Genomic DNA, 24,279 nt, shown 5'->3' with positions numbered 1-24,279 from the left:
GAGGGCTCCTACCCCGCTGTGGGAGCCCACATCAGAAAGCAGTCAATTCTGGGCTAAATCAGGGCCTGCTTCCTGGAGGAAGTGGTGATAACTGAAGTGGGCCCTGAAGAACCAGCAGGAAGAAGATGGGAGAGGGTATCCGAATAAACAGCACCCATGCTGGGATTCAGGGGCCGGGTTTGTGAGCTGTCCCAGGCTGCGTGTAAACTACAAGGTTAAGGGAAGGCCAGCGACAGCGCCCACAGGGAGCTGGGGCCACGCGGAAAGAGGATTAGCGCTTGGACGAGCAGCTGCCCACCTCACTCTCAGGCAGAAGCCTCCAGAGCCCCTGAGGCTGCCACCAACACGACGCCGATGGGGATGGACACAGTCCCTGCCCCCTACCCCCTGCTTTCGTGGGGCGACGCCAGGTGCACCTTCCCGTAAACAGCCACTGATGACAGCCTGGAAGGTCAGGGAGGGGCCCTGGGTCTGGCTCTGTCAGGGAACCAGCCGGAGGAGTCACCCATGCTCCGGATGGGAACACTGAGGTGCAGTCTGGCAGAAGCCAGGCGGGGGCAAAGCCAACGCTAATGGAGACGATGAAGCTTCGAGGGCAGGGGGTGGAGCCGTGGTGGGGGTGGAAACTCAGGGTCCATGCCTGTCCCAGCCCTGACCTCGCTCCTGAGCAGCACAGTTTCCCATCAGCCTCTGTCCCCTCCGGGTCACAGGGCCAGGCTGAGACCCGGCTGCTGGCGTCACTGGTGGAGCATTGGGTTCCCACAGCCCTACTTCCTCTAGGCCCCCCCCGCTCTGTGTCAGAAACCTGGCTACCCTTTCCTCACCTAGCTTAGTCCCATGGGGGGTTATTCTGGCTGCCCTGCCATCTGCCCCCGGGCAATCAATCCAGGCAGGGCAGGACTGCCACCATCCTGTGTGGAGAGTTTAAAAGGAGGAGGTCCTGGGAGCCACCGGCTTCAGTGGTCCCTGGAGAGAGCCAGGGCGCAGGGAACATGGGCCGATGCTGCACGCCGCGCTGGGCTCTCCTGCTGCTGCTCTGGGGCTCCTGCACCTCCAGTCTCCCCGTGGACACGGGCGCCTTCAGACGGTAACCAGGGCCAGAGAGGGTGGCAGGGGCGAGGGGCTCCCACCTTCCTAACACTCCTGGCTTCCAGATAGGTGATGCCATCCAGTCCTCACCACCAGCTGGGCATGGAGGTGCAGTCCCATTCAGAGAGGTCAGGGGACTGGTCCATTGTCACACAGCCGCAGTGGCCTGGAAGCTGGGGGATGAGAAACTGGGGGTGTCCCGGCAGCTTGTGCCTGGGTGCAGCCTCCGCCCCAGGGTAAAGGCAGAGAGAGGTGAAAACATCCTCCCTTATCCTCTTCAAAAAGAGAAGAGAAGGGGGACGGGGCCAGGAGTGGAGAAGGAGCTGGGAGCACAGCTGTGAGGACTGTGCCGCTGCTAGGGGCCGGCATTGAACACAGGACTCCATTCTCAAGGTGCCTCCGCGGCCCTTTGCATACACAACTGACATTCATTGAGCAGTGTGCAGGTCATGCAATTTGTGCAGTGACTCTCTGAGGTAGGTATTACCATTCAGTCCTCCTCCCTTTTTTTTCTGTGTGAGGTAAAATTTTATCTAAAGCTTGCTTTTTTTTTTCTTCCCCCCATTACCATTTATCCCCTCTATGCTGTCTTCCACCTCCCCCCATTCCGGAGTCACCACACTGTTATCCATGTCCATGAGTTCTCTCTCTCTCTTTTTTTTTCTTTTTTGCTCAACTCGCCGCCCCTTCCCCCTCAAGCTGTCTGCCTATCTCTATCTATGAGTCTGTCTCTATTTTGCTTAGTCATTCAGATTGTTCACTAAATTCCACATATGAGTGAAATCATATGGTATTTGTCTTCCTCTGACTGGCTTATTTCACTTAGCATCATGTTCTCCAGGTCCATCCATGCTGTCGCAAAGGATAACATTTTCTTCCTTTTTACGGCCGACTAGTATTCCATGGTGTACATGTACCACAGCTATTTTATCTGCTCACCCACTGATGGACACTGTGCTGCTTCTAAATCTTGGCTATTGTACAATAGCAATGAACATAGGGGTGCATGTATTTTTTTGAATTAGTGTTAAGTCGATTTTTAGAGAGGAGTTCCTGGGGGCTCAGACAAGGCCCAGAGAGGTTAGGTAAGCTGCTCAGAATTACACAGGGAGTAGGGGGTCAAGCCTGTCGCCGCCGCCACCGTGCCCTCACCAGCCAGCAGCACCTCGGTGAGCGCTCAGCTGTGTCGTGCTGGCTGTGAGCACTGGGGAGCCAGAGAAGGACGAGGCAAGGCCAGTGGGAGCTGGAGTTCATGGGCAAGTATCCTGGCACTGGGGGTGAATGCTGGGCTTGGGAGAACGAAAGAATGGGGAGGCAGCGGGGGGTGGAGAAAGGGACTTTCTGAAAGAAGAATGGTGAAAGTGAAGGTCCAGCGCAGAGGCTGTTCAGAGTCAATAGTGGAAAATGCACCCTCTTTGGGGTCAAGCCTTCTCTGCCCCTCCATTTCCCCATCTGTAAAATGAGAATAATAAAATTACCACCTTGTGGGACGACTGAGACTCGAATAAGATCATAATTGCACAAATACTTTTTGAACAGTCAACTGTGATATATGACAAGTCACTGACAGGCATATGAAACGTGACTTCCACGTGGAATATAAAAGTGTCATCCATATTCATGGGCATGATGGGGTGCGGACAATGTGGGGAGACTGCATGTACAGGAGGACAGGCAGCTGAGAAGAGGGCTTCTCCGTTAACTGGGCTGCAATCCTGGGACCCTCCACCTTCCCCACCAACAGCCAGGGACATCTGCCTCCAGGCTTTGGCAAACAGCCTTCATGTCAGAGTGCGGGGGTGGGGGGGAGGAGGGAAGGGGGGGGGCCTATATAGGAAATAGGACCAGACACACCACCTCCCGGGACTCTGAGTCACCTCATCCCTGTGAGCCTTCGTGTCCTCATCATAAAAGGAGGACAGCCCTAGTGTGGAGTTGTCCTGCGGGTTACATGGGGCGAGGCAGCTTGCTCTGCTGGGAGTTCTTCAGGTCTCGAATGCTGCCTCCCACAGGTGGAAGGAAGGCCTCAGGGCAAGAAGCCAAGGGGCTGGGATGAGGCTCAGGAAGGCACACTTTCCAAGGACAGCATGCACAGGCCCCCCACTCAGTGGGTTTCCTCCACCCTCCAGCCTGGCTGAGCCCTGCCCCAGGCACCGGAGCCCCTCAGGGGGCTGTGGGCGTCTGCTGCCACCTACAGGCCGCACGAGGCACTGCCTCTTCCTGCCCTGCTGGAGGGGCACTCCCAGCCTTCCTCTAGTTTGAAGGGATGCCATTGTGTTTCCTCTGTCTCCCCTGACGGAGCTCCTTAAAGGCAGCAATGGCCTTTATCTTCATACTAGAGGCCCGATGCACGAAATTCATGCAAGGGGCTCAGCCCTCGCAGCCCCGGCTTCATCCAGAAGGTCGTCGGGAAGGTCGTTTGGCTGTCCTGTCTAATTAGCACATTATGCTTTTATTATTATAGATCTCTAATCTCCTCCAGAGGAGGTTTAAACATGTGATTATGGAATGAATGAATGAATGAATGAACGAATGGATCAAAATTAGACAGCAGGAGGAAGGTAGTTGAGGGTCATTTAATACGAGTGCAGGAGTTACCGAGGTTGGTAAATTCTCCTCCAGAGGCCCAAGGGCACAAGAGTGATTCTTAGTTGCCTGGGCCAAGGCTCGGGGTGAGGGTCCTAGGTGCGCCAGGGACTCTACCGTTATTGTGGGGGGACACAGAGCTCTCCTCTTTTTCTTTCTTCGCTCTGGGCCAGGATCTTCCTGAAGAAAATGCCCTCCGTCCGGGAAAGCCTGAAGGAGCGCGGCGTGGACGTGGCCAGGCTCCGGGCGGCAGGGAGCCAGTTCTCCGGGAGACCGCCCTTCACCAACAGCACCGCCCCCGTGGTCCTCACCAACTACCTGGATGTGAGTGCCCGCCAGGGCCTCCCGGGCCTGAGGCTTTCCTTGTTCTTTCTGGGCTGTCTTTCACTGAGTTGCTGAGGAGCGAGCACTAAGCATCCCACCAAATTCCCATTTCACAGCTGGGAAGCCTGAGGCACGGCGGGCAGGGGAGAGCCCAGAGGCAGGGTAGGTTTGGAACTCGGAATTCAGGGCTCAAGCCCAGAGTCACTGGGGGCAGGAGTGTGTGACCTTAGATGTAGGTATCTGTGATCAGGCTCAGCACAAACCTCTGCTTCCTGTGGTTCCTCCAGCGGTGGGGGACCATCCGACTTCAGTATTTTAATTTTGCCTCTTGTCTCACTTCCTGGGAAGTCATATGACAGTGCTAAGCCTCCCATCCATGCCCTGCTGAAAAATGGAAGCCCACAGAGGCTGTGTGATCTGCCTGCTCTCACCGCAAGTGCCAAGGGGAGGAACCAAGGGAGACCCCAAGGTCCAAGGCTCCCCAAGTCCCTCCAGCTACCCCTTTCTTTCATCCCCACAGACCCAGTACTATGGCGAGATTGGCATTGGCACCCCTCCCCAGACCTTCAAAGTCATCTTTGACACAGGATCGGCCAACCTCTGGGTGCCCTCCACCAAGTGCAGCCCCCTCTACACAGCCTGTGGTGAGCCCCAGCCCCCTGCCGGCATGCCTGGGCAGTCCTGCCTCATGCCCAGCTAAATCCCTCCTGCTCTCATCTGCACTGTTTCTTTTCTTCCTCTGCTCCCACTGCCCCTGAAAGGAGAGGAAAATGTCCCCAATTTCCTGATGGGGCCATTACGGTAAAACAGCAAGCTTTGGGAGACACGCCCACCCCACCCCACCCCACCCCACCCACTCCGGGCTTCTCGCCCTTCCGGAGACTGAGAGCAGACTGAATGCTCAGACCCGCAGGCTTTGGGGCTCTTCCATCCCTCTCCTTAGCCAACTTCTTGTGGAGTGCTGACTGTAACCAGAATCTTCTCCTCTCCCCAGGGTTAGGACTCACTTTATCATGCTTCATCTGAGACAAAATTCTCAGAGGCATGGGCACATAACAGGGGCCCAATGAACACAGTCCTTGGTTGATGAAACACATTTTTCCAAACCTCTGGCCGACCTCAGGACCACCCCATCCCTGCACCTAAGTCCTCAAGCACACAGGCCATGTCCATGTGCACCTGCCTCCCAGCCCGCTGCCGGGACCTCCCTCTCGGGGACAGACCTGAGCCTATGTCCCTCTTCCAGAGATTCACAGCCTCTATGACTCCCTGGAATCCTCCACCTACATGGAGAATGGGACAGAATTCACCATCCACTACGGGTCCGGGAAAGTCAACGGCTTCCTGAGCCAGGACATGGTGACTGTAAGTGGGACCCTCCCGGGTCATCCGACCTCCTGCCCTTCTTGTCCCCAGACCTTCCTGCCACTCTAGGGCCCGTACTTGGGAGAGATGCCACCCAGCTCCCCCTGGAATCTGAGAACAGGCTCTGCTGCTGGACAGAGCGAACCCCGGCTGCCCCCCAGCGCTGGGCGATTCGTAGAGGCTGTGCATCTGACTCACACGCAGGGCTTGTCTGAGTCCCACAGCCTGCAGTCGAGAAACCTGCCCGAGGGGGCCTCACTCTGAATGAGCCCCTCCCCAGACCCTAGACCGAGGTCCGGGGCAGAGTCAGGGGCAGCAGTACAGTGGACGCTGTGGGCAGGGTTAGTTTGGGGGCCAGGCAGGGTCATGATTAAGGTTAGAGTTTAGGATTAGGGTCAGGGCCTGGTTTGCTTTTCCATTTGGCCTGTGTCTCACCCGTTCCCCATTCCAGGGCTTGTCCAGCCCCTGCTCGGTCAGAGTCGGGGAAGGGCTACTTGTGGAACCTGAGAAACCGTGTGTGCCTCCCCCCGCCCTTGTCTGTGAAGTCAGGGGGAAGGAGCCGGAAGGCAGGCCTGGCTGTGCTGAAGAAACTCTCAGCCCACGACGGGGGTGGGCACTGCGACCAGTCCTGCCAAAGGGAAAGCTGGGCACTGGGGAGGGGGTGTGGGGGCTCCTGGCAGCTTTCCTATTACTGCTGGGCAGTACCACCTTCTCAGCCTCTGCTCCTCCCCGTCACTGGGCAACCCCAGTTCTCTGTAGTTCTGATAGCCGATGCATTAGAAGAGAGGACATTGTAGTTGGGGGAGGTGGGGGGGTGTCGAAAGGTCTCACCCTGGAACCTGTGCAGCCCCGAGGCCCCCAGTGTGGAAGCCAGACTAGACCCTGGCGGGGTGGGCAGTGGGCGTGGTCTCCTCTGGTCCTTCCTCCCACAGGTGGGCGGAATCACGGTGACACAGACGTTCGGAGAGGTCACGGAGCTGCCCCTCATCCCCTTCATGCTGGCCAAGTTTGACGGGGTCCTGGGCATGGGCTTCCCTGCACAGGCCGTGGCTGGGGTCACCCCCGTCTTCGACCACATCCTCTCGCAGAGGGTGCTGAAGGAGGACGTCTTCTCCGTCTACTACAGCAGGTGGGCCTGGCCTGGGCGGGGGCGGGGGGAGTGGGCAGGGGGGCTGGAGGGTAAGAGGAGAGGTGGCCCAGGATTTTGATGTTCAGGATCAGGTGGTATCCAATTATTCAATCCATATCTACAGCTGCACTACTCAGCAGGGTAGCCGCCTCTCAAATTTACATAAAATAAATTAAATTAAATTAGGCACTCAGTTCCTCAGTCGAACTAGCCACATCACAAGTGCGCAGCAGCCACAGTGGCTACTAACCACCGTATTGGATAGTACAAACCTAGAGCATTCCCATCATCGCAGAGTTCCGTTAGCACTGCCCTGGGACAAGAGAACGTGGGGTGATGGGAGGTAAGCATTGCTGTGGCCTGGGGCCTTCCCTGTAAGGGCCATGTTCCTCCCACACAGAGAGAGTGGACATCATTCATTCATTCATTCACTCATTTGCATATTCAATAATCCAAAAAATACTGGGCACTTCTGCGCCAAGCACTGTGTGAGGTGCCGAGGCTGCAGCCAGGAACACAATGTACAAGACAGAGTCCTGCCCTCACAGAGCCGACAGTCTGGCAGGAGGACACCAAACAGCTTGTTGGAAACAGCAGGTGGCCCGGGGCTGAAACTGGAGGGGCTTTCAACTCTGGGCCGAGGTCTGTGGGACTTGGGAGGGCCACTGTCAGCTGTTGAGCAAGTTCGTGATCAGCTCCAAGCTGTTGGGTTTAGAGAAATGGTATGAGTTAGAGACAGGATCCTAAGGCAAGAACACCGGGCCCATGGCAGTGAGCACGGAGGGGAGGGTCAGACTCCAGAGAAACCTCAGGTAAAACGAAGAGGAGTGTCCGGTTTGGGGCAAGGGGAACACGGAGAAGAGGCCACCGGTTGGCTCTGCAGCCAGAGGAGTCGGGAAGAGCTGGTTTGGAGGTGGAGCGAGGCCAGATGGCAAGGAGTTAACAGGTGAATGTGGGTGTGAGGAAGCGAAGGGCAGGTGTCGGCCCTGTGAAATCCAACAGGGAAGGACTGTCAGGTGGGGGTGCAGGCAGAGGTGAAGAGAGCAGAGAAAAGAAGGGTGGGTGTTTTTAAATGCTAGAGGGTATCTGAGCAAGCCTGCAGGTCAGGGGAAGGCCGTGGACAGCAAGAGATTGAAAATGTGGGGAAGGGATGATAGAAGAGGGCATAGGGGGACCCAGCACCCGGAGGGAACATCGGAGAATCTTCAAGTGTCGGGAGAGAGGCAGAGGGAACGTGTGCCAGCCCACACCCGTGCATACTAGATTTGTAAAAATGCAATGAATAGCTACACGCCTGGTACACATGAGCATGTACACATGCCTCCTGTTAGGAATGCTGGAAGCCCCATTTCTCTCTCTCTCTCTCTCTCTCTCTCTCTCTCTCTCTCGCTCTCCCCCCGCCACACACACACACACACACACACACACACACACACACACACACACACACTGGAAACCAGCCCTAAGGCAGGCTCTGTGGGAGGCACCGTGCAGTGCGGAGGAGAGGAAGGGGAAGGGATCAGCTCCAGACTGGGCCCCAGCAGCCCTGACTCCAGTCCCCCAGTCGCCCCACTCCGGTGCTTGGATGCCTTTAGGCAAGTAGCTTCACCTCTTGGTGACACCCTTGCCTGAGGGGCAAGAAAAGTGCAAAGGACCCAGCCTGACCGGCACCTGGCTAGGGAGGTAGGTGCTCCTGAAACAAAGGCTTCCTTCTGCTGTGTCTCTTTCTCTGCAGAAATTCCAAGTAAGGAGAGGGAACCCCTCCCCCGCCCCCACCACCACCTGACCCTGACCTTCCACCTGCCCAAAACTCACCTCATAGGCCCAGGCTCTGCTGGACACCGATGTACTCTCCCCACTTCCTGCTCTCCTCCTGCCCCTGCCCACCTGACCCTACAGCTCCCCCAGGCCCCTCCTGTGCACCTCTTCAGCCCACAGCAACCCAAACCCAAGTGAGGGTGGGGCCAGTTGTGTCTTGTTTGCATTCTTGTCTGTTCTGGTGCCGGTTCTTTTCTGGGACCACGATGAGGATGCTTTATTGGTGCAGCTGGACCATCATCCGGGAACCTCCAAGGTTGGGCTGGGGTAGGGGCAAGGAAGGTGGAGAAGTGGCATGTGCTGCCGTTTCCCAGCCTGGCCCCCCTGCCCTCCTGGGCCGCAGTGCCCCCCACACCCCCATCCCAGGCCTACTTCCCTTGTCGCTGGGGTCACTGATCTCCAAGAACTTCTGATCTTTCCTTTAGGAATTCCCACTTGCTGGGGGGAGAGATTGTGCTGGGAGGCAGTGACCCCCAGTATTACCAAGGGAATTTCCACTACGTGAGCATCAGCAAGACCGGCTCCTGGCAGATCAAAATGAAAGGGTCAGATATACTCAACCCTGCCCTCTCCCCGCAAAATGCTGCTGCTGCTGCTGCTGCTGCTAAGGGTGGGGCAGGGAAGGGGCGCGGCTGCCGTCCTGCCCTCTCTCCAATGCAGCTACTTCTTAAGGCACAGCCGACCTTTGCTCTCTGCCTGCTGTGTCCAGGAATGGGGACCGATGAAATGTGAGGGGCAGAAGGGAGGGGGCTACTGAGAGGAGGTGGGGGTCACTAAGCAGATGCCCAGAGGGGGCAGCACCTTTCCTCCTCCAGCTCCTGCCTCAGTCATCCTTCACTGCATCGCTGGGCCAGCATGGCCTCCCATCACCTGCCCGCGCCCACGAAAGCCTTGCAGCCTGCTGGTGCCCCATGAGCCTGTCTGTCTGTCTATCTGTCTGTCTGTCTGACTATGGCCTCCCCCAGGGTGTCTGTGAGGTCGTCCACCTTGCTCTGTGAGGAGGGCTGCATGGCGGTGGTGGATACCGGCGCCTCCTACATCTCGGGTCCCACCAGCTCCCTGAGACTGCTCATGGAGACCCTGGGGGCCAAGGAGCTGAGCTCAGATGAGGTAAGTCGCTGGAGAGGCGGTGCCAGAGGTGGGAGGTGCTACCTGGTTCAGACCCCCAAATCACCCCAGGCAGCATTAGTTCCCAAATGAGGTCATTGCAGGCCTTCACCTCCTCACCTCTCACACTTCACTTGTGGCTGGGTCCCCGCCCGAGCGGGGGACAGGCCACAAGCACGGGGCTGTGTCTGGTTGAGGCCTCCACACTCAAAGGGCCTCCCTTTACTCTCTCCCCAGTATGTCGTGAGCTGTTACCAGGTGCCCACCCTCCCTGACATCTCTTTCCACCTCGGAGGCAGAGCCTACACACTCACCAGCGCAGACTACGTGTTACAGGTGAGTTGCAGGCTGCCTCTCGGCGGCAGGCAGGCAGGGAGGGCGGGCAGGAGCCCTCAGAAAGGGACAAGTCATTGTGACTGTTTACCTACGAGCCTAGCAGTTCTCAACCCTGGCTGTTAGAGTCTCCGGGAGCTTCTAAAAGTCCCAGGAGCAAGACACATCCCCCACCTATTGAATGAGAGCCTCTGGGGGCAGAGCCTGGGCGTCTGTGTTTTCACAACTCCCCAGGTGATTCCAATGTGCAGCCGAGTTTAGGGACCACTGTGCTCGGCTCCTTCTCTCCCTTTTCTCATCAAATGCTCCCCGTAATGTGAGGCTTCTACATTCGAATCCCCCTTTTCACTCAATAGACTTGGAGACATTAGATAACTTGCCGGGATCAGCAGCTCTGCCCGTCAGCTGGTGGGGGCAGTGCTGTGCCTGCTGCATCGTGTGCCCAGTGTCTAGCACGGTGCCTGCGTGCAGGAGGGGTGCGGTCCATAAGGAGTGGAAAGGGCCAGGGTGCAATGGAGGCGCAGTATGGAGGGGGAGAAGAGGAGGGACGTGGCTGAGGAAGGCCTCTGGCGTCAGGCAAGATGAGGGCAGAATGGTCACATGCTGGGCAGTGAGGAAACCCCGGTGCTTCCTGCCAGGACCCCTACAGTAATGATGACCTGTGCACCCTGGCCCTCCACGGTCTGGATATCCCACCGCCCACTGGGCCTGTCTGGGTCCTGGGCGCCAGCTTCATCCGCAAGTTCTACACGGAATTTGATCGGCGTAACAATCGAATTGGCTTTGCTCTGGCCCACTGAGGCCCTCTGCGGGCCCTGTGGCTGCCAGCAGCCCTAGCCAGAGCTGGAGCCTTCTCTGGACCGCCTCTGACCACGCCTGTGTCCTCATGGGAGGGTACAGGACATGGAGCTCCTCCTGGAAGCTTGCCCTGCCCCAGCCCCGGCTCTTCCCTGCTTTGAGGACAAACAGAATAAAGACTTCATGTTCACAGCCCTATTGCACCTGGGTCCACTAGGGCTGGAAATGGAGGGACGGGCAACCGCGTGATCATGTCCAGACAGGAATGTGGCACAGAATAACAAACACACTCACCTGACGTCTGCAGGGCTCAGATGGACTTGTTTACACAACCTTGGGTGGGAAGTTTGCAGAACGCCAGCCCCTTCCCCCCTCCGGCCCCTCCAGGACCAAGGCTAATGCTGTGACCGTAGGCTGTGGATCAGCAAAATGCTCCTAGCCACGGAAGCCAGCCCCCAGCTCAGGCTCTGCCCTGATGAGCTAGCCAGGCCTACCTCTCCAGCACCGAGGACCGCAGCGACCCCATCCCGCCCCGTCCCAATGGAGCCATTTACAGTGCAGTCCAAGGCACCATCACCTGAAAAGGTGGAACACCAGAGATCTGATCAATACTCCCTTTTTACATGTGGGGAAACTGAGGCTCAGAGAATGAAAGGCATTTGGCTGAGATCACTCAGTGAAGTGTGAAAAATCAAGACTGGAACCCAGCCCATGAGACTTGGGTCTTAGGGGCTTTCCACCTTCCCACATGCAGGCGAACTTGACAGGGAGACCCCCCTCCACCCCCACACACATACCCTGAGCACAGACATACACGCTCTCTCCACCTCCTGAACTTGGGACAGGCCGAGCTCTTCCTACTCCTACCCCTGGGCCGTCTGCAGGGATGTCCAGCTCAGGGAATGAGGGCCGGTATCCACCTAAAGCCACAGATGCTGTCCCTCTTCCTGGTAGCTGCTCACCCCTCTTTTGACCAAAAAGGGGGAGGCACTGACTGAGTAACCTGACCAGGTCCCGGAAAACCTCACACCTTAGAACACAGCCTCTCAGGATTGTGGGGGACCCCAGTCTCCTCCAGGGCAGCATCCCTGCCTGGGCAGTGTCCTGCAGAACCAAGAGCATGATTCTCTGAGTTTGCCTGCCTTGCTTTATTTCCTTACTGCAAAAAGGACGGGTCAACAGCAGTGCCCTCTCCAGCTCCACATGCTGGGGCACCCTGACCTTAAGTATGCAGCCCCATCATCTCCTACACTGTCCAATATGATAACCACATATGGCTATTTACATTAAAATTAACTGCCACACTAGTCATATTTCAAGAGCAGGATAGTCACGTGGGGCTAGTGGCCGCTGAACTGGACAAGACTAGAACATTCCCATCGTCACAGAAGGTCCTCTGGGCAGAGCTGGGTTCTGCACAGCAGTAGAGATGGGGACTTGTGGGTGGCAGGTTCCCGGACAGGACAGAGAGACAATTTGGGGAAATAGAAAAGGGCCCCTTCTCTTTAGGAGTTTTCTGGGTGGGACAGTAAGAGCTCTCCCACCAGGCTGGTAACTAGAGAGATACCCAACCCCCAACATGCATCCCCAATGTCCCTTCTCCGTGTGTGTGTGTGTGTGTGTGTGTGTGTGTGTGTGTGTGTGTGTAGGGAGATATTTGCCTGGGGGCTTCCCTGCAAGGAACCGCCATTGAAATGCGGCAGGGGCTGCAGAGCCTTTTCCCAGGAGTCCAGGGCCTGGAGGCAGAGAGCTGGGCAGAGGTGGGCCTCCCAGTCTTCTGGATCGCAGCCGGATTCCCCCACACAGAATGGAGTGGGGGCCCAGGAAGAGCCCCCCTCCCCCGGTCCTGCCCCAGAGAGAGAGGCGGCTCCAGCCGAGGTAGGAAGCCACCTTACTGCCTCGAAAGCAAGGGAGCAAGCCCTGAGTGGAGGTGGGGGTGCCCCAGGGTGCGGGGGAGATGGGCCCGAGCCGCAGGCCCTCCAAGCGCCCCGCCCTCCAGTCAAGGCCACGGCCACCGCCCCGCCCCCATCCTTGCGTCAATGTCCCGGCCCCGCCCCCACGCCGGGTCCTCCCCGGGGGCGTCCACCCGCCCAGAGCTCCAGGTAGCGGCGGCCGTAGCGGCCGAGAGCTGCTGGTAGCGCTTCCCGGTCCTGGGCCGCGCGGGGGAGGAGGGGGCGGAGGGGGCGTTCCCGCGGCCCCCGCCCCGCGGCCCGCGCCCGTGATGTCACAGTCGCGGCCGGCCCCGGCGTCCCCGGGTCGGCTTGGGGCGGCGGGCTGCGAGGAGGCGTACGCGGCGGGAAGGGGCTCCCGAGGCATGGCCTGACCCCGGCCCCTCCCCGCCTACGCCGCCCCCCAGCCGGCCCCCCTCCGCCGGGCTAGCGTGCGCGCGGCGGCTCCGAGGGGGCGGCCCCGGGAATGGCTGCGCCCCCTTCGGCTCCCGTGCCGCGCTCGCCCTTTTACCTGCGGAGGCCGGCGCCCGGCCCGCAGTGCCCATGGGGCATGGAGGAGAGAGCGGCGGCCGGCGCGCGCTGCTGGGAGCCTCCGGGCCCCCCGCGGGCTGCCGTTCCCTGCTTTGGGATCTCTGTGCACCCGGACGACATCCTGCCCGGTGCCCTGCGCCTCATCCAGGAGCTGCGACCGCATTGGAAACCCGAGCAAGTTCGGACCAAGGTACCCGAGCGGGAGTGCGGGCGTCGATCCGGGCATCCCTATGGGCGTAGGTCCCAAGGGGCGCGGCGCTGAGCAGGAGGGTTGAGGCGGGGGATTGCATGTGTGTTTCCTTATCCGTCCGCCTCTCGCACCCTCCACACCCTCCTCCACTCGGGCTCGCGGGCGTGCACCCCGGAGGTCCACCTGTCCACTGTCAGCGTGCAGCGCGCGGGCCCCACCCCCTGTCGCGGCGCACTGCTGCCCACCGCTGCCCCGGGCGCGTACCCAGCGGGCTCTGAAGCCTGCGGGCAGGAACTTTTCCGGAACCCCCACACTCACACACGTTACTGCCCCTCTGCACCATGTGGTGGTAGCAAAGCCTCCAGGCTCTGAGCAGCCCCTGCCGGTCTGGAATTCAGCTGGCCACTGCGCTGTGTGGGAGTCCTCCCCATCTCCCCTGGCTCTGGCTCTGGCTCAGCCACCCACCCCACTCCGAGACACACACACACACACACACACACACACACACAGCGCCTCCCACACCCAAATGGACACATGCGCAGGGAGTCTCTGACTGACACCCCAGCTGACCTGTGTCCTCTGAAAAAAATGTGTCGCCTGCCCACCCTCCTATCCCTTCTGGGAGCTGCTTGTGGGGGAATGGCCCTGGGGAGGCGGGAGGCACCTGCAGCTTGTGCTGGAGTGGCTCCTCCTCTGGGAGGTTCTGGACCAAGTGTGGAAGCTCACAGACTCCTCTTAGGAGAAGGGTGGGTAGGTAGCATTTTCAAAATAAAAGATCTCCTTTGGAGTATGAGTGCCAAAGCATCAAGCAGGCCCGAGTTACTTCCACTACTGGCTTAGCATGCTATCTGCCAGTCCCTCCCTCTTAGGGCCTCAGTTTCCCCACCTAGAATTGGTTCAGAGGTCCTCTGCAAGGCCCCTTCCAGCACTGACACTGTGCCCTATAAATTCCATGGTTCCTTCCTCCTTGTCACCCCCTTGGGGAACCTGGTCTCCCAGCTCAGGGTCGATGGTCTCCTCTGGTATGGAACGCAGAGGCCCTAAGGAGCTCTGACCGCCAAAGCCCTGGGGTGGGTGCCAACCTCAAGACCCTGGGTGGGCAGGAGGGACAGCAAAAGGCCCGCTGCCTACAGGCAGTGAGAGTTGGTCAGGTGGGGATGTACTCGTCCTGGGCACTCAGACCAGAGTGAGTTCCCAGTCTCTCCTCTGTCACATTCTGGTCAATGGGGGCTTCCCTTAGGGTCAGGATGGAGGAGGAAGGAGAGAAGGGGGCTTCTAACCCTCAAGTGGTGTGCAGACTCCCCACACAAATCCCATCCCTGGAGGTAGACGCAGGGTGCCTGGGCTGAGCCAGAGCTGCCACTTTTTTTGAACTCCATCCCAAGCGTTGGGAGTGTTGAGCTCTATGTTAAGTGAGTGTGAAGGACGGGGTTCTGTGTGGTTGGGCTGGAGGTGGGCAGCCATGGGGCAAGAGTAGATATCCTGCCCCACGCACCCTGTGCTGCCCTCTCCCCATGCTAGCGCTTCACCGACGGCATCACCAACAAGCTGGTGGCCTGCTATGTGGAGGAGGACATGCGGGACTGTGTGTTGGTCCGGGTGTACGGGGAGCGGACGGAGTTGCTGGTGGACCGGGAGAACGAGGTCAGGAACTTCCAGCTGCTGCGAGCACATGGCTGTGCCCCCAAACTCTACTGCACCTTCCAGAATGGGCTGTGCTATGAGTACATGCGGGGCGTGGCCCTGGGGCCTGAGCACATCCGGGAGCCCCGACTCTTCAGGTGAGGAGGGTGCCCAGGGTCCTGTTCATCTCCACGCTTTCTCAGGCCTTGGGCTTTGGAATCCTTGGCCAGCTTCCATGGTGTAGAGTGGAATCCATGAATGAGTCATAAGATTTGTGAATTCCCTGAAATTGCATGAAAAATGGGTGTGTTTATGTGCATTGCTGTGCAAAGAGGGACGATAGCTTTGTGTAGGTTTGCGGTGGGGTCTGCTAGGAGTTCTCAAGGGAGGCGCTTGAGAACTTGGGTGAACATGGGACCAAACCCAGCGCCTGGTTCCCTAAATGCGGCAGGAATCCTCTTCCTGGTCCAGGGACGCATCTCAGCCTTGGAAATGAAATCTGAGCCAAATCCCCAGCCCATCAGGGAGTTTAGCCCCTCCCCTCCTGCCATGAGCTCAGTATTGGGGGGAGCAGGGGTTAGTAGCCCAGAGAGATACCATCCCTCCCCCAGTGTGAGCTCCTTTCAGATGTCTGACAAGGTGCGAATCCAGGTTCGGGGAGCTGCTGAGCTTCCAGAGGCTCACAGAACCCATAGTCCCCAGGAAGCCAGTCCTGTTAAATGCCTAGACCAGCCGTGGGCAAACTACAGCCCTGGGGCCGGATCCGGCTGTTCTATCCAGTTCTCTTGCTCTCCCCTCCGCTCCTTTACTTTGAATTTATATTAGTTCACACAAACACTCCATCCATGCTTTTGTTCCGGCCCTCCGGTCCAGTTTAAGAACCCATTGTGGCCCTCGAGTCAAAAAGTTTGCCCACCCCTGGCCTAGATCTATAGGACCTTCAAGCCCTGTGGCTGTGGGGCCTGGTGCACTCTTCTCTGTGCTGGGCAGGGAGGTTGGGCAGGATCCACCGTCCTCCCGCCAATGCTACAGCCATGTGCAGGGCACTCAGACCAGAGTGAGTTCCCAGGTGACACTGGGGACAGTGGCACAGGGGTCTGCCCAGGACCCTTGGGCTCTGTCCTGTCCCACCCACAGGGAAGGAACCTTCTAAATTCCAAGGGGCAACAGCAAAGCCCCCCATGGGGAGTAGACTAAACAGCTTCTTTGCTCCCTCACCTGCTGCAATTAACCCCAAGTTAGTGTCCCTGGCCCTATTTGGAGGGAACCCCTGTCAGGCCTTCTAGGGACTTAGAAGGAGGGAATCTAAGAGCCTCACCCTCCACCCCAGTGCTCCTGAACACTGCTTCTGGGGCTGCTGAGGCCCCAGCAGATCCCCTTGAGTTGTAATTTGTAGCTGTGTTTGTGTCTGGGTTTGGGGGATATACCAACCCACTTAAGGGACATCTCAGGCTCCCTGCTGAGCAGCTGCACATGCACCCAAGCTGCAGAGGGAGGTCTGAGCAGGGCAGAGGGTGAGGAGCCCTGGCCTGCTCCCCCACCAACTCTTCTCAGCTCTTGTGCAAATAAGCTCCAATATTGGCAGGTCCTTGCCACTCCCAGCCTCACCACCCCTGTGCATCTGATACTGTCACTCATCCTCTCATGAAAATAATTACCATTGTCAGGAAGATGAAGATGGATTTCGGTTCAATAATAACTTTACATTCGGGGGGAAGCCAGAAATTGGGTGAAGTGTAGGAGGTAGCCCTTCCTCGATGCTTTTCCAGGATAGACCATTATCTTCCTGGGATAAAGCTGGGTCTTTGAGGGAAGGCGGGGTGGGAAGGGGGAGAGCTTTGGGAGCCACTTCACCGCCTGGCCCTGAATCCCACCTCCCAACCTGGGCCTGTTGAGGCTTTTGCGGCCTAAAGATGCTGCGTGTTGAGGTTAACTTTCATTGCTATTCCAGACAGCATCCCTATTGGTATTCAAGGAAACACTCTGCTCGCGTTCTGTTCGGAATCCTCCTTCGGGGAGGGAAGGCCTGGGTCTCAGGTCTGTTTCTCTCCTCGCCCATGCCATGCACTGGGCTCCCTCCTCTTCCAGGGCCTCCGGCCTCTGAAAGCCCAGCCTTCATCTCTTACCCACTCAGCTGCTGCCACACCCCTGCCCCCTCCACCCTTTAGGAGGTGGGAGCCTTGGGGGCTTCCAGAGGAGCCCCCAGAGTGGCTTGTTATCCTGTTGGGAAATGGCCTGCCCCTTCCCAGGACCTGGCAAGGGGAGGGGGTGTCCCTGGACAGCTTGGCAACAAGGTTTCAAACAGCCAATGCCTTTGTTGTCTCTCCTAGATTATTATTGGAGCAACAGGCAGAGGTAAAGGAAGCTTGAATGTTGGAGGCTTGGCAGCCGGTGGGGGTGGGGCTCCAGAGGGGGAGATGCCCAGGCCTGGGGGAGCCCAGCTGGGACCCAGGCCTTAGACGCTGGGTCCTTATCAAGGCCCTCTCTCTCTGATGGTCAGCCCTCCACCCACCTACGCCCTCTGGCAGCAGCCTTCCCCTGAGCTGCTTTCTCCTCTCCCCACCGCCCCTCCTTCTCTCCTGGGACCTTGGATAATGTCCACAGGAGAACTTGAAAATAGAACACTGGTTTGTTTTGCGTCCTTGGCACCCAGCCGCCAGCATCAACTCCCTGCCACAGAGGAAGGGGCTGCCCTGGGCCCGCCTGCTTCCCTCCCCACCTTGGCCAGGCTGATAAGAGGCGGGCCTTTCTCCCTGCCTGGCATTACCACCCCTGGTCCCTTGGTGCCCTGTGTTCCCTTCCCCCTGAGGGTCAGAGTCCAAGGGGGGAGGAGGGACACGGCCCCCATCCCCAGTGACCCCTCTGTCCTCAGGGGTTGCTGTGGGTACATGACCTTGGGGTGGGGCAGGGTCACTGACCAGTAGCCAACAGCCCACTGCTTTGCCCTTCTGCCAGGCCAGCTCTAGTTCTGGAAAAGGACCTGCTAGGCCAAAGGCCAATCTCATTTTCATGCCTCTGCTGAGGTGTTGAGAGAGCTCTGGAAAGATATGGAATAGCCCCAGACTCTGCCCTCTGGCCAGCCCCCTCCTGGACAGTGGAGGGCCTCTTTCCGGTCAGGAGGGGCTGATACTCTATCCTTCCTGTTTTTTTGCTGTAGGCTGATCGCCTTGGAAATGGCAAAGATTCACACCATCCACACCAACGGCAGCCTGCCCAAGCCCACCCTTTGGCACAAGATGCACACCTATTTCACCCTTGTGAGGAACGAGATCAACCCCAGGTACACAGATCTGGGAGGGGTCAGGGCTGCCACTGTCTCCTCCACCTTAATGTGATCCTGCTCCCATTCTTTTGCTCCACCCCACCCTGCAGGAGGTTTAGTGATTTCAGTCCCGGTGGCTGATCCTCTGTTGCCAAGGAGAGTTGGGCCAATTGAGAAATCTGAGGACCTTGAATCCACAGTTTTAGACCCATGCTTGTGCTTCTTTCTTCTTTTTTTGATCCTCACCCGAGGCTATGTTGTTTCTTTCATTGATTCTAAAGAGAGAGGAGGGGGTGGGGGAGAGAGAAACATCTATAGGCTGCTTCCTGCACGCAGCCTGACCAAGGATCGAACCTGAGACCCTTCAATGCACAAGATGGTCCTGTAAGCGCTGAGCAACACCGGCCAGGGCTGCTTATTTCTTCTGGAGTCTGCTGGTTGTGGCAGGGCCTAGGGTCAGAGATAGTGTTTCCCATTTTACTTAAAGGGCACTGAGGCTCAGAGCTCAGCTTTGCCCAGTGTGAGGGCTACTTGAGCTGCCTTCTAGCCGAGGAGGGAAGCCAGCCCTCTGGGAGAGAGTGAGGTGTTACAGCCAGTCAGAAGTCAGCTCCTCCAGCCAGTCAGAAGTCAGCTCCTCCAGCCAGTCAGAAGTCAGCTCATGGGCTGAGAAGGTCTTGGGATATCAGGATTCCTGCTGCTTGTCTGGATGCCTCTCATCGCCTCCTGCCCTACCCCCACCCCTGCCTGGCAACCTCGCTTTCCACCTTATTCCGATGGACAGCTTGCTGTTTCCTCTCTGCTCTTTTCATCATCATAACATCACCTTTCCCCAGATAAGACAGGACTCCCAGATCAGCCATCTGAGAGTCCTTCTAGCCTCCAGATACCTGACACACCCACTTACCCTTGAGTGTTGAGTCAACAATGGGGGCAAGGAAGAAAGAGTGGTGTCACCCTGCCCCTTCCCAAAAAAGTCTTGGACACCCTTTTTTCCAGATGTTCATGAGATGGGGTACCCAGGTCTGAGCGCAGGGTACCTCCTCCCCTCCTTGAAGATGATAAGACATTAATGGAATCTCTCCCGATCGCGTATCTCTGTCCCACACAGGATGCTTTATCTGGATCCTCCCACTTAAGGATTATCAAACACTGCTTTGGGACTCTTTGTCCAGCATGGCCCGTGCTCAGACCTTCTGTGTTAAGTGTTATCTCTGGGACTAGAACCGCCTTGCCTCCTAGGACCAGAACAGCACACTGAGAGTAGGATCCCTGGCATCTCAGCCGACAGGACCGGAGATCCCCCAGCCCCCCACATCCATTTGACAGATTAAGAAACTGAGACTCTGGGTGGGGATAGGACTTGCCCAAGGTCATTGCTATCAGTGGCAACTCAAGGACTAGAGTTCAGGCCTGATGCTCAGGCATAACCCTTGGTACTGCAGCTTCCTTTGAATCTGCGGTCACTGTGTATCCTTTGGGGGAGGGGTGACCTTGTTGGGAGCAGAGTCTTCTCTGGAGAAGAGCCGACCAACTCCCTTTGTTCTTGTCACACTTTTGACCTTGGGCAAATCAACTTGCTTAACTTTCTTGAGCCTCTTTAGGGGGCGATGCCTGTCCTGCCCTGCCCACGATACCCCAGAGCAGGCTGTGATGAGCAACCACTCAGACAAGATGAAGCACCTGAGTTCTGTAATAACGCTGTCTAATAATTTTCCTGATAACCCTGATTTAGTCCATCCTTCATTTCACAAGCACGGATTGATTGGGATTTAAAACCAAAAAAAAAATACCAAGGTGGCATTGGCTCTGCCTACAGAAGCTTAGGAACCCTCTGGGTAAAGAGGACCTGCCCGTGCAGAGCCATAGCAGGAGGCAGGGTGTGTAGTGTGTGCCAGGGGTGGGAGAACCAGGGAAGGTCTTCCTGGCAGAGATGGGAAGGGAGGCGCTCTGGCTGGAGGAGGTGGCCTGAGCACAGCTTGCTTGTGGATGAGGGGTAGACGAGTTGGCCGGAGCAGATCTTCAGGAAGGGGTGGGAGGGGTCTGGAGAGAGAGAGAGAGCTGCAGGGGTCATGTGAGCTGGAGCTAGAGTGTGAGAGGGCCTTCAAGGTCAAGTTAAGGAACGAAGATTCCATTTGGCTAGGGTGGAAAGTAATTGTGAAGGTGTTTGAGCTGGGGTCTCGGGTCTGTAACCTGCCCAGGACATGGTGAAGGTGGGAGTCAGGGAAGCAGGGATTTGGGGTAGGGAGACCAGCTGGAGGAGAGTTAAAATGGAGTGGGCAACCGTTAGAACTAGGTGAAAGGTGAAAGTCGCTGATGCGAGGGCAGACTAAATAGCCATCTCAGACGGTGAATAAAGAAAAACGGAATTTATTTAAGGAAAAGGGGATAGGGATGGGGATATCCAAAGGGAAGGGCTACCCAGCACTGAGCCAAAGGGGAGTGGGTCCATAGATGACAGCAAAAACACACTTAGGACAGGGAAACAGGGAAGGGCATAGGAGAAGCAACAGGAGAGCCCAGGCTGGGCTGCTCTGGCTCAGGGAACCTGCCTTGGAGACAGGTTCAGGGCGTTAGCCCGGGACGAGCTGCCGCTGCCCGTTGCTCCCCTGGTTGGGGTCTCTTATAGGGAAGAGGGGGGAGGGAATGCCAGGGCGTGCTCCTTGGAGGGAGAGCGCACACTGGGCCCCTCATCCTGAGAGTATTTTTCTTTCTCGCAGGTGGAAATCCTAGGGGAGGTCTCAGGGGAGGGTCTCAATAGGATGTTCATCAGCTTTCCGGGTGTGCTTTTTTAGGTCATGGTCTCCACTGATTGGCTGGTGCCAGGGCAGAGGGTCATTAGTCCATGTAGCTGGTCCTGAGGCAGCTACGTGGTACTTGTCTGGTTTTGCTGCTTTTCTGGGCCTGGAGCTGAAATACAACTGAGGCCTAGATGCTATCTTCAGGGAGGAAAAGGTCATGATCAGCGATATGCTAGGGGAAGATAGATTACCCTAAGTACAAGGTTCTTGTTTTCCCAGTTTTACCCCTTGCCAGGCCTCCGGGGCTTTCTGCCCTGGTGAGTTTCTGTGCCTGGCCCATCGTCCTTGTTCTCCTCATGTCTAATGCTAGGGTTCCCCAGGCTTGAGCCTGAGATTCCCTTGGGTGCTTGCTCAGTGCAGGTTCTGACCCTGGACAGTGATGGGAGGTCTCACATTGGACGCCCAGCGTCTGCATTTCAGAGGCTCCCCTGGTGATTCTGAGGCAGGGGAGCCAGGGAGCACTGCCCCCTGCAGCCTCAGGGGTTGGAGTGGGCTGAGGCAGAGACCCTGTGGAAATAGTGGTAGCCTAGGCATCTGGGTCGGCATGGCAGTGTCCAGGGTGGCCAGGAGGATGTGCGGTTGATAACGGCTTTGGGGCAACAAGAGGAGACTCAGATAGGCTGAGTGGTGTGAGGGCAAAGATAATGCAAGCTGAACACTTAGAAAGTCCACCCTTCCCCACTCGGATCCCGAGAGCTGAGTGGACACTGGCCAGGCATCAGTCCCTTCATCAGGAAGAACCCCAGGCCCTGTATCCCGCTCCTGTGGCCTCGGAGGGACAGGTTCAGGGAGTTGGCCCGGGACAAGCCGCTGCCTGACGTGTGAAAGTCTCCGAGATGAGACTCAAGCCCTCAGCCCTGGAGAGTATGGTGGTGTCAGGCCTGAGGGAAGCTGCGCTGGCAACGGTCCAGGTGCTCAGGGGAGAGAGGGAGGTCAAGATTGTTCCCACGGTAACCATCTCTGTGGCCTTGGGGTGGGTGGTGTGGGGGTCAGACAGAGGTCAGGGCCTGGGCAGCAGGCATCTTGGATGTCAAAGCCATGTTTTTCAAGCTGAGACCTCGGCAAACCGAAGGAGGCCTCCAAAGTTTTATCTTTGGATGGTCTCAGTCCAAGAAAAAGGAGAATCTTTAAAAAAAAAAAAAAAATAGCTTCTTAGGAAGAGCCAAGAGGGAAATGCATGCTCTGCAGCCTGTGGCTACAGATAAACTCCAGTGAAGGGAGTGCGGGTGGGGAGGGGGCCTCCCTGACAGCTGCCTGCACTCCGAGGGGCCTGCGCAGAGCCTCGGGGGGCACCGGGCCCTCGTGGTTAGGAGGCCTGGCCTGGCTCCCATCCTTGGACGGGCTGAGGACCGCGCTCCTTAGTGAGGACGTAGAGGGTCTAGCTGTACAGGAGACACCTGAGGCTAGAGGGAAGACTGCCCTTCCTTGAGCCTCAGTTTCCCCATGGGGTTGGTCTGGAGACCTAGGATCCTCTTTAGCTTTGACCTTCTCCAAGTGTGAGGCAGTCTGTCACTCACCCGTTTCCGGGGGGACACGGGGACACCTTAGTCGCTGAGAACTCTTCCACACATTCCGGTTTCTGGGCTGGGGGTGTGGGCACCCGTGGGAGTGTCAGGAGGACCTCTCTCCTTCTCACACCCCTGCACATCCTGTCCCTGCCCTGGACGGGAGAGCAAACAGGAGATGGATGCATGGAAACAAGACGCCAGCCCCTCCCCTTCTCCCATCGGTGGTTCTGGGGGTCTAAGGGCTATGCTGGCTCCTTGGCTTTTTAGGGTGCACGGAACCTGTGCTTCCTGGGACCACAGTTCAGAGCTTCTGTGCCCAGTGTCTCCTCGTCAGCTTCCCAGGCCTCCGAAGGACCCATTCATTCACTCCTCAGCAGCAGTGCCTGTGTGTGCTGTGGGAGGGGGTGGGGCAGAGGGGCTCCGGGTGCTTTGCTCCTGCCCTCAGGTGGCCCACACCATCCCGCAGGGCTCTGGGACAAGGAAACACACACTCTTAGTTCAGGGGGCAGGGCACGGTATCCGGGAGCTACACAGCCGGTGCTTTCCCTCTGGACGGTCCCCATGTGCCCTTGGCCTCACAGGAGGGAGCTCAAGAAGCACCTTCTTTGCTTGCTTATGTGGCCTGCAAGGCTGTCTGTGGGATATGAAGTGAAACTATATGATCCCTGGTGCCGCCAGCTGCCAGAGCGGGAGGGACACGGACCAGCACATCTCTGCCTCCTCGAGAGCGTGCCAGCGCTCCAGCCCCTGCCCGGCCCTTCATCTGAGGAACTTGGAGGGGAGCATTGTTTTAGAGAGGTCCCCTCCCCAGGAATCTTCCCTGCATTTCCCTGCATCCTAAGAGCGGGTCTGTGCATCCCTACCCAGCTGCCCTTGTTCTTACTCGGAGATAAGTGAGTTTGCTCACTCATCCTCCTTCAGTACCTCCCTGTCTCTTTCACGAAGGAGCAGGGACACTGTCCCGTCAGGGATTATGGTGCTTTGCAAAATGCTTTTAAGCCCATGTTTCCATCAGCTTCTTAGAGTAACCACGGGACATCAGGACAGGAAGCCCTGGTGCCATTCTGCAGAAGACAAAAGATCGGCCATTTGTCCAGGTTCCCTCTGCAGTACGAGGTCGTGAGGAGGCCAGAGCTCAGGGCTTAGGAGGCCAAGCCCCTGCCTGTCCGCTCTCAGCCACCCCTTCTCGGTCCCCCCTCCACGGTCCCCTCTCTCGCCCGCCCAGCCTTTCCGCAGACGTTCCCAAGCTGGAGGTGCTGGAGCAGGAGCTGGCCTGGCTGAAGGAGCACCTGTCCCAGCTGGGCTCCCCTGTGGTGTTTTGTCACAACGACCTGCTCTGCAAGAACATCATCTACGACAGCACCAAAGGTACGGCTTCGTCGGCCGGGCCGGGCCCGGCCGGCAGGGTTCTGTTCCCGAGGCTGGTCCCGGGACAAGCACAAGGAGACCTTTTCACTGAGATCTTAAGTTCATTTGTAGGAGAGAAATGGAAAAGGAAACAAACTCCCACTTAGAAAAGTCTGTGCCAGGAAAGGGCTCACCGGCAGGGCTTGTGGAGGTCTTTAATGTTAGGGCGCCCGAGCGATTCCCCCCACAATGCTTTGGGCTTCCCACGCCTTCTCGGCTGTTTCAAGCCTTCCTGTGGCCTGACCTGAGCTTCCCCTAGGGAACCCTTTGCTTTTTTTTTTTTTTTTAAATATATATGTTTATTTCAGAGAAAGGGACAGGGAGAGAGAGGTAGAAACAGCAATGATGAGAGAGAATCATTGATTGGCTGCCTCCTGCACGCCCCCCACTGGGGACTGAGCCTGCAAACCAGGCATGTGCCCTTGACCAGAATCGAACCTGGGACCCTCAGTCTGCAGGCCA

The 24,279-nt window shown here is 57.6% G+C and overlaps 2 protein-coding genes across 8 annotated transcripts in view; both read left to right on the top strand.

The window, feature by feature from the left end:
- The first annotated feature begins 958 nt into the window (after positions 1-958).
- REN (renin) lies at positions 959-10,778 on the top strand. Its single transcript, XM_080649227.1, has 9 exons — positions 959-1,087; positions 3,849-3,999; positions 4,520-4,643; positions 5,246-5,364; positions 6,297-6,493; positions 8,737-8,856; positions 9,277-9,421; positions 9,656-9,754; positions 10,390-10,778. The coding sequence occupies exons 1-9, from the start codon at positions 993-995 to the stop codon at positions 10,549-10,551; spliced, it is 1,212 nt and encodes a 403-aa protein (XP_080505353.1). The 5' UTR covers positions 959-992; the 3' UTR covers positions 10,552-10,778.
- Positions 10,779-12,641: 1,863 nt separating this feature from the next.
- Positions 12,642-24,279, top strand: part of ETNK2 (ethanolamine kinase 2) — a 34,427-nt gene continuing 22,789 nt past the window's right edge. For 4 of the 7 annotated variants that reach the window (XR_013959492.1, XR_013959493.1, XR_013959494.1 and 1 more), the window contains exons 1-4: positions 12,808-13,219; positions 14,741-15,000; positions 18,000-18,122; positions 23,636-23,778. Coding sequence is in view for 3 of the 7 variants with exons in the window: in XM_080649225.1 (XP_080505351.1) it covers positions 12,965-13,219; positions 14,741-15,000; positions 18,000-18,122; positions 23,636-23,778 (781 nt within the window). In the remaining 4 variants the exon portion in view is untranslated. Of the gene's footprint in view, positions 13,220-14,740; positions 15,001-17,999; positions 18,123-23,635; positions 23,779-24,279 lie in introns of all 7 variants that reach the window. The other 3 variants (XM_080649225.1, XM_080649224.1, XM_080649226.1) reach the window with 3 other exon arrangements.

The sequence above is a fragment of the Plecotus auritus genome (genome assembly GCF_963455305.1).
Source record: "Plecotus auritus genome assembly, chromosome: 12".
Classification (NCBI taxonomy): Eukaryota; Metazoa; Chordata; class Mammalia; order Chiroptera; family Vespertilionidae; genus Plecotus; species Plecotus auritus.
Note: the sequence above shows the minus strand (reverse complement) of the source record. Positions and strands in the feature narration are given on the sequence as shown.

Excerpts from the sequence above, each read along its gene's own strand:
- REN (XM_080649227.1), top strand. The coding sequence starts at position 993 with ATGGGCCGATGCTGCACGCCGCGCTGGGCTCTCCTGCTGCTGCTCTGG. Across the intron at positions 6,494-8,736 it reads TTCTCCGTCTACTACAGCAG|GAATTCCCACTTGCTGGGGG; the intron begins GTGGGCCTGGCC and ends TCTTTCCTTTAG. Across the intron at positions 9,755-10,389 it reads GCGCAGACTACGTGTTACAG|GACCCCTACAGTAATGATGA; the intron begins GTGAGTTGCAGG and ends GCTTCCTGCCAG.